At 61.7% G+C, this 8,621-nt stretch overlaps 1 protein-coding gene across 3 annotated transcripts in view; it reads right to left on the reverse strand.

Annotated features, from left to right (window-relative positions):
* Positions 1-6,623, reverse strand: part of MEGF6 (multiple EGF like domains 6) — a 91,564-nt gene extending 84,941 nt beyond the window's left edge. For all 3 annotated transcript variants that reach the window (XR_004423969.1, XM_033115955.1, XM_033115954.1), the window contains exons 1-2: positions 6,221-6,623; positions 446-580 (exon numbers count right to left, since the gene is read on the reverse strand). Coding sequence is in view for 2 of the 3 variants with exons in the window: in XM_033115955.1 (XP_032971846.1) it covers positions 446-580; positions 6,221-6,456 (371 nt within the window). In the remaining variant the exon portion in view is untranslated. The remainder of the gene's footprint in view (positions 1-445; positions 581-6,220) is intronic.
* Between the last annotated feature and the right edge of the window lie 1,998 nt (positions 6,624-8,621).

Consider the following 8,621-nt stretch of genomic DNA (forward strand, 5'->3'; position numbering starts at 1 on the left):
AATGAAATCTTGAGCAATAAAAAGTTTCACATGGGCTTGGGCAGGAGGCCAGGCGTCTGGTGGCAGCAACCTCCAGCCCGTAACTCGGCAGGCTGGGCGCCCTGCTTTATACCCTCTTATGTGGCCAGCAGGGTCCCCGCCTCCCCCATAGGGTCCTTCCCCTCAGAGACACCCTCCCCAAGGGCTTCCCCTCCCCTCAGGGTCCCCTCTTCCCTGCAGGGTCCCCATCAAAGGCACCAGGGACCCGCTGAGCAGGACACCTAGTCTGGGAACAGCCTCAGTGGCAGCTTCACCCCCAGGGGCGTGTCAGAGGCCCTGACCTCAGATGACGGGCTTTGGGGGGGGGGGAATCAGTGGCCCTGACACTAGGCCAGCACCCCAGCCCTGGCTGCCCTGCTCCTGGATGCTCTGCGCTGCTCTTGGGTCTCACGCGGGACCCACGTACCTCCGCTCGTGGCTGACACACCATGCCTGCCACCCACAGCCTGGCTTCCACACAGGCACCACTTGGCTGAAGGCCCGTACACACGGCTGTCGGCGGCCCACCAGGGTCAGCTCCTGCTCAGCACACACGTGGGGCCTGCGACAGAGGACAGTCAGTCAGCACCCTGGCCACCCACAGTCAGCAGGCACCAGTCTTCCTGCACACCCACCATCGGGTGTCCAGCCATCCAGAGTGGGGTCCAGACCCAACACCAGGCCCCATGGCAGGGTGTCCAGGCCCATGCCCACCCCAGGCTCGAGGGAACAGGGTGACCACCGGGCTGCATCTGCGCATCCCCCACACGTGGGCTATGCTGCCCACATGACACCCTGATGCCCCCAACACCCCAAAACATAGAGGCCACTGGCCTTAAACCGGGGTCAGTGGGAACAGTGACGCAGACCTGGAGTCCACGTGGCTGTGACCGCAGGTTCTGTCCACCCCAGCCATCCAGGCCTCACGCCGTCCCCGGAGCTGGTGACACTGGGGCACGTGGCTGAGTAGGAGTTTGCTCCAGGCAGGACAAAGAGAGCAAGCCAGCATGGAGTGGGGGACACACAGGGCAGGAGGGCCAGCTTCCGGTGACCACTGTCCTGTGATATTAGTGGCTTCCCAGCACCCTTGAGTGTTTGGACAATGAACGTGCCCACCCAGGAAGGAGATGGAGGTAACTGGGAAGAGAAGCAGGGCCCTACCCTGCTCAGAAGGTGAGGGGAGAGGCCAAGCAGGGTGCCCTGAGCCCAGCTTCCTCAGGTCTGGTCTGATTCAGGGACCAGCGTGGCCCCCACAGAGGCAAATCTGAGGAAAGAAAGCAAGGCTTCACTGCTTCACAAAGTTGGCAAAGCCAGCAGATTCCACGGGGCCTCTGAGGGCGCGTGCAGCCAAGCTGTGGGCTCACCCCGGAAGGAGCCTGCCTTCCACGCTGGGGGCGCAGCAGGCCTGGCGAATCGAGCACCAGGGCCCTCCCCAACTCCCACCTGACGTCCCCAGCTCTGCCCTTTACCTAAAACCATCTGGCCTCATTACCACCCTCCCACCTCACGCCAGGTGGGGCCTTCATTATCACGAGGCCCTGACATGCACAGCTGGTCTGCTAGGCTGCCCGGCGCTCCCAGGCTCAGCACTCGGGGACTCGGGCCCGGCCTGCCCAGTTGCCCTGGCCCAAGGCCAGCCGAACTCATATGTGCAAACACACATGTACTCACAAGCACTCACATGCATGCATGCACTTACAAACACACATACGTGCACACATGCTTACATGCATGCACACATATATTCTTGCCCTCTGGCTCCAGCTGGGTCTGGCCAATGAAAGGACCAGCAGGATATTGGAGTGGGGAGCCAAGGGGAGAAAGAAGCTGGGTTCCTGTCTTTCCTCAATCCCTTCCTGCCAGGGGTGGTTTGGTGGGGCTGGGCTCCTCACCCCAGGTCACGGGACCCCTTACCCTGCCCTGTGCCCAGGCAGCCTGCAGTCTCTCCTGGGAACTCGTCAGAAATGCAAATTCTCAGGCTCCACCCACACCCACTGAACCAGAAGCTGGGCCCTCTGGGGACTCATGTGCACTCATGTTTGAGAACCTCTGCCCAGTGTCTGGAAGCAAGGACTCCACTGCCAGGTGGCCCGGGTTGGGACCTCAGCTCCCACTACCTCTGTGAGATGCACAGGCACTGACCCCCTCTGTGCCTCAGCTCCCACTGGCCTCGAAGGGTGCCATGAGGGTGACATGAGCCAGCATAGACAAGGCTCCTGACAGCCCATGTCACTGCCGATGCAGGGGCACCATGGCAGTGGACAGGCCCGGGACCCACAGTTGCCATTTGTAAACAGAAATTGGCCCTCGTGAATGGCTACAGGTGTTGCGTCGTTTTTGCTCCAAATTCTTTTGCCCACAACTGTGCCTAGTAGCAACACAGATATCACTTGCAGCTTTCCTAGTAAATAGTGGGAGGGGGAGGAGAGGATGGCGGGGGGAGGGGCTCAGACCCAATGACCTCTGAGCTGCTGGCTGCAGTCCCAGGCCTGACCCTGAAATGGCCCCAGGGCTGTGGAGAGCCCCTGCCAGCAGCTCTGTCCTTCACTGCCTGACGATGGAGATGACTCGAAGAGGGCAGTTCCGAACACGGGCAGGTCTGGGCCTCTGCACAGCCCCAGGGGCTGCTGACCGGCCTGCAGCATCTGCAAGGAGGCCTGATGGCTCCTGGGTGTCTGAAATGAGACCGGTGGGTCTGGAACCCAGCATGGGCCCTGGCTCAGAGAAAGTCCCGTGTGTCTGGTTCCCAGGGCCCCACACCCCCTGGATGTCATCCCCATTCCCTCACGTTGACCCCAGCTCAGCACACAGGATGCCAGCATGGGGCCTCGGGGAGGTGATGCCACAAAGCTCGGTTCTTTGGCACAGGGGCGCTGACGGCTCAGGAGGAGCTGGGCAGTAATCTGGCCACGAGGCTAGCGGGAGGAGAAACACCCCACAAGGGGCCAGGCAGGGACCCCAGAAGAGCTGGGGCTCTCCTCTGAAGCGTCCCCTCTTCTTTCCCAGCCCTCTTCAAACCTCAGCCACATGGGCAGATGCTGGCCAGAGAGATGACCACTCCAAGGGTCACACAGCAGCCCTTCCGGACATCCACTCTGGTCACTGTCCCATCCCCTGCCCATCTGTCCCCACTCCCCTGATGCACCTGCATGACTCTGGTCCTCAGAACTGCTCCCCGGGCCTGCAGGGACTACCTGGTTTCCCACACACACAGGAAGGCTGCACCTCTCTCTCCACCGCCCTGAAAATGGTGGCTCAGACCTGAGTGGGTTCTGATCCCCTTAAAGGGAGGAGGGGTGAGCGCTGGGATGACTTTCTGGGATGGGTGCTGAGCGGGAGGAAACGCAGGCCCCTCTGGGCCTCGCAGTTGGGTCCTGGTTTCCATGTGGACGATGAAAGGTAATCCCCAAACTAGAAAGTGAACACAGCTGGGAGGGAGGGTCACTGCTCCAGGCAGAGCGCAGCTCCTGGAGGCTGGCACAGAGGTGAGGGTAGGCGGTTCCAGGGCCCTGGACCCCGGGATAAGGTCACGAGGGTGAGGAGGTGATAATGGGAAAACCAGGGTGGCATGCAGGGGCAGCGAGCCACACCCAGCTGGGATGCCTGGCTGCACACCCCTCGTCCAGGCGGAGTGCTGCGAAGCGATTTTATCACGTCTGTTGTCACAGGCTTCTGTTTTGACCCCCATGGCTGGCCTCTGCACCCGTGTCCCCTGGCCTGGGTGCAGCCAGTGTGTGGGGAAGCTCTAGGGTTAGCCCAGTTCCAGCCCTGGGGCCATGAGGTCTGAGAGGGTCATGGCAAGGGACACCTGCAAGATGGGACTTGAGCTTGGAGGGCCTGTCTCTCCGTGGACAGGTGGGGTCATTATAAACAGCTGACTCTGAAGCACTGGCCATTTTCCCAGCATAGCCACCTAAAGGGGACTTTAGTCCCGGGGGAAGCAGAGCACTGGAGCAGACGTCTTCTCAGACCACTGCCAGTCAGAGCTCCAGTGTGTGGGGACACCATCTCCTTGTCCCCAGACCCTGCTCCCACAGGACACCCGGCAGCCTTGGGCCAGCCCTGCCTGAAAGGCAAGCCATTCTTCCACGGTAGCAGGAATCCAGTTTAGAGCATAAATAAATAAATAAGCGTTGGATGGTTCTGAATCCTGATGCGGTTGGCCAGCGGGAGCCAAAGTACCAGCCACATGGCCCCCACAGGTCCACAAAAGCCCCCAGAGCCCCTGAGGCTTCGAGTCAGTGGGACCCCCCTCCCCTCTCAGCACCCTCCCCACTTTGCTCCCCCAGAGACCACCAGGGCAGTTCAGGAAAACAGGCAGCGGGTGGGGCTGCCTGTGCAGGGAAGGGTGGCAGGGAGGGTAGGACCTCTGAGGACAAAGCGCTTTCTGAGACCCTTGCTGCGCTCCTGGCCCCTCTGGGAGATGAGCAGGGAGCAAAGGGCACATCTGGCACCTCCAGGAGCCCGCCCGCTCCCACCAACTTTCTGCTCAGCAGAACAGCTGCTAGACGGCCCAGCAGACAAATCTCTCTGGGTTGGGGCAGAAGGCGTTCTCCTCGCTCATTCAGCCACCAGCCACGCCCACCCTGGCCCCACTGCAGGTTGGAAGTGCCAGATACTTAGGACACAGGAGGACCTAGGGAAGTGTGCTTCTAGGTGTGACAGAACTCAACACGCGTGGGGCAATCTGAGAACAGACGCCCTGAGTAGCTATGCCCCAGCTAAGATGTAGGGGTGCAGGCCACCCCTGCCTGCCAGGCTCCCTGAGGAGGACTGGTGGGCAAAGGCTTGAAGGAGACCTGGATTTGAAGAACAGCAGAGGAGGCTTTGGGACAAGCAGGAAGCAGGAAGAGACTGAGATCTCATGCCATCCACTAGCCACTGGCTGGAAAGGCTTCCCCCAGAGCCCTAGGTGTGGGGGAAGGGAGGGACAACCTCACGAAATATCCCTGGGGCGCAGGGAAAGGGGCCCAGGAATGGTGACCAGAAATCTCTACAAGAGCCCTGGAGCAGAAGCCCCCGCCTAAGAGGGCTGAGCAACTGCCCACCCCAACCAGCACCCTGGGGGTCTCTGGAAGTCCCTAGCCAACCATGTGAGGGCAGGCAGGCCAAGCCACTGCCGCGGTCATAATCCCTTCTGAGGCTGCAGCTTCCCCGTGCACCAACTCAATTCACTGAGGTCCCAGGAAAGAAGAATGTCCGGTGGAAGTCACATGCAGTGTCAGGGACTTAGGCTGCTCACATTTCTGAATGCAAAGGCCCCCAACCCAGAGAACCAGCTCCTTTGAAAGATCATAAGGAATCTTCCTTCTTGGAGCAAAGCAAGACCCAGGGTGGGGGTTCTGGGGGCCTTGAGTGCCCCTTCCACACACCTGAAAGCCTGTCCAGTCTTCCTGCATGGTCAGGTGCACCTGGCCCTTGGGGAAGCGCTGGACAAGAGGCTCGAACCTGGGCCTGGGCCGCTCGTCCACCCATCTGCAGCCCCTCAGCAGCCTTTCCAAGCTCTGCAGGCGCCAGGAGTGCTGGGGTGGGGGCCGCCGGCAGGCTCCCCTTCCCCTTCCCCCCTCCCCCTCCGGTCGGCTCCCTTTGGCACCAGTTTTCCTTTGAGGCCAACACAAGGATCGATTGCTGTTTCAGAGAGACCGCTAAACGGCCGGCTGGGGAATCATCTTTCAGAATTTAGTCCATCTCAGCAGGCTCCCTGACCCTCTCTTCCTGCCCATTCTGGTGCTGAATTCCTTCTCAAGTCTCTCAGCCCCGAACCGCACGTGTTTAACACATAAACCAGCTCTGCGTGGCCCCTGTTTGGGCACAATCCGCCCCTGCACAGCCCCCCCAGCCCCCCCGCAGGCCCCGGACAGGCTTTGGAAGGAAGTGGAGACTGGCTGCTTCCTTTCTGCCTTCTCCAAGCGGGGCTCCCTGGGCGGACCCTGTTCGGCAAGGACCCAGATGTCCTCACCTCGGTCCGAGCGCAGCATCCGCCTGAGTGTGCTGCGTTAGGGGAAACGAGGCAGGGAAGAGCAGAAGCCGAGGGGCCCTGCCACGGAAGCGCCCCCAGACCCAACCCCGGAACCTTGTCTCTTCACCTCCCCCTCCCCAGTTACGGCAAAGAGCCCACTGTTCTCAGGACCCGAGGGAGAAAGCCGCCCAGAGGTCCGGGTCTTCGGACGTCCCGCCGAGCCCTCCCACTCCCGCTACTCACATGCTGGGCTGGAGGCGGAGCAGGGCGCCGGCGCCCGCTGGCACGGCGGGCAGCAGCAGCACCAGGGCCAGGGCCATCGCTCGTCCCGCGGCCCGCGCCTCCGGAAGGACAGGCATCTTGCCGGCGGCCCCGCGCCTGGTCCCTCCTCGGGTCCCCAGCTCACACGCGGCCGCGGCGAGCCCTCGGAGCCGCCGACTCCACGCGCACCATGGCCCGGCTGGGGGCCCGGGGAACATAGGGCGCAGCCACAGGTGCCCGTGCCGGATCCGCCGAGCCCGAGGTCTCTGCAGGTGCAGAGGGTCCGGCTTCCTGCCCGCGCCCTAGGGGCAGCGGAGACCTGAGTGCCTGGGTCTGCTCTGGTGTGAGCCCAGTGCGCGCGGAGCTCCGCGCGCGACTCCAGCCCCCCTTCGCCCCGCCTCCGGCCAGACCCCAGACCCGACCCCGCCTACAGCCCGTCGAGGACCGACCCCTTCCAGCCGGGACGCGCCCCGCCTACATCACCTTCCCCTTCACGTCCCGGCCCCGCCCTATCCCCGCCCCTCCCTGGCTCCCAGCCCCGCCCACGGCCCCTCTCGGGCCCTCACCCCAGTCCCACTTCCTACCCGGCCCGCGCAGCCCCTTCGCTCTCCCAGCTCCTCTCCCGCTGAAAGTCCCAGGTACCGTGCGATCCAAGTGACCAACCTCGGCGGGGCGCCAGAGGACACGGCCCTCACCTCCTGCAAAGGCTGCTCTGCACGACCCTGGCCACCAGACCCCGTCCTTGGGGCCGCGTCTGCAGCCCTCCCTGTGTCTCTGGGCACGCCCCTCTTGGTACCCCCGTTGTCACCGACCATCTGGGCATTTTTATCACTGTATTTTAGTCCTGTGCAGAGTGTTCTTGGCCATTGACCTGGGGGGGTTGGGGGCGCCCAGCTCCCCAGAGGCGGTCTAAGACAGGACTCTCGATTTGAAGGATTTACTTCTCTCTTTTAAGCCCAGTTTTGGTTTGGAATTCACTTACTCCCGGGTGAGAAGTGTTCCAGGGTCCCTGGAGTGGGACAATGCCCTGGGAAGGTTTTTGAAGAGCAGAGGGAGGTGCAGTCTGGGTGGGACCAGGTGGGTGTTGGGAGTTGAGCACAGGTTAGTCACGTGCAGTTGCATAGAGGACAAACCCCTGCCAAGCCCAGCTGCAGAGCCCCCAGATGGGCAGCCTCAGTGCCCAGATATCAGTACTTTCCTCCTCCAACACTTCATGGGGTCCGAGTGGCCTGACCAGGAAGGCTCAAAAACAACCCACCCTCCCAGCCATGTCCCTCTGGCTGGGAGGGGCTTGGGTGGCGGGGACCCCCAGCTGTCCAGAACCAGTGGAGATACAAGAGTGCCCCCCCAACACTCTGAGCCCGCCACACTACAATCATCTGAATGTGGGGGTCCCTGTCAGGCCAGCCCTGCTGCCACCCTGCTGTACAGATGGGGAACATGAAGTCAGAGAGCAGGCAATACCCCCAAGCCACCCAGCTTGCAAACTGCAGATCTGAGAACTGGACACAGGGGTCTGGCTCTGGGAACCCTCACTCAAGCCCCTATTCTGCTGCCTATGAATCTAAGAAAACCACTGAAGCCCATGGAGCAGACAGAGGTCTAGCAAGTCTGACCACCCCAGGGTGGGGTAGGGGTGCGGGGGTCTCGGTTAGCTCAGGTTGTCCACCAAAATGCCACAGTAGACGGCTGTTTCTCACCATCCTGGAGACTGGACGTCACAGCTCAGGGTGCAAGCTGATTTGGTTCCGGGTGAGGGCTCTCTTCCCGGCTTGCAGACGGCTGCCTTCTGGCCGGTGTCTCTTCCTCCTCTTAAGATGCATCAGCCTGTGGGACCAGGGCCCCGCCCTTATGACCTCATTTAACCTCAATCACCTCCTTATAGTCACATTGGGAGTGAGGGCCTCAACATTTGGATTTGGGGAGAAACAATCCAGTCTACGGCATGGTGATTTCACTGTCTTCTGGAAACCCCAAATGCGTCCCTGCTCACTGATGCCCCAAACACGACCCTGTGTGTCTACCCTGCTTGATCTTGTCCCAGAGCCCCAGCTGGGATCACAGCACCAGGGCTGGCCCACACCGGGATTCCAGGCCCATGCTCTGCTGAGCTCCCTGACATCCCATTTTCTAGGAACTCGCCCTGGGAAACCCTGCGAGGACCCCATACCGGTGCTGGCCTGACCGGTGTGCCAGTACCTGTCAGCGAGTCCCTGGCCGAGAGCTTCGGGCGGGTCTGCCCACTTTCCACCTTTACTGCTTACCCCTTCCCTTCCAGAGTTGCACTTGGCGCTGGAGACGTGTGTTGAGTGAATGAGTGAACACCTTTCAAATGGTTCCCAGCTTCTCTGTTGAATCCTATCCGGTGGCTACCCCTGGGGTG

Source organism: Rhinolophus ferrumequinum, chromosome 9 (genome assembly GCF_004115265.2).
Source record: "Rhinolophus ferrumequinum isolate MPI-CBG mRhiFer1 chromosome 9, mRhiFer1_v1.p, whole genome shotgun sequence".
In the NCBI taxonomy this organism is placed as follows: Eukaryota; Metazoa; Chordata; class Mammalia; order Chiroptera; family Rhinolophidae; genus Rhinolophus; species Rhinolophus ferrumequinum.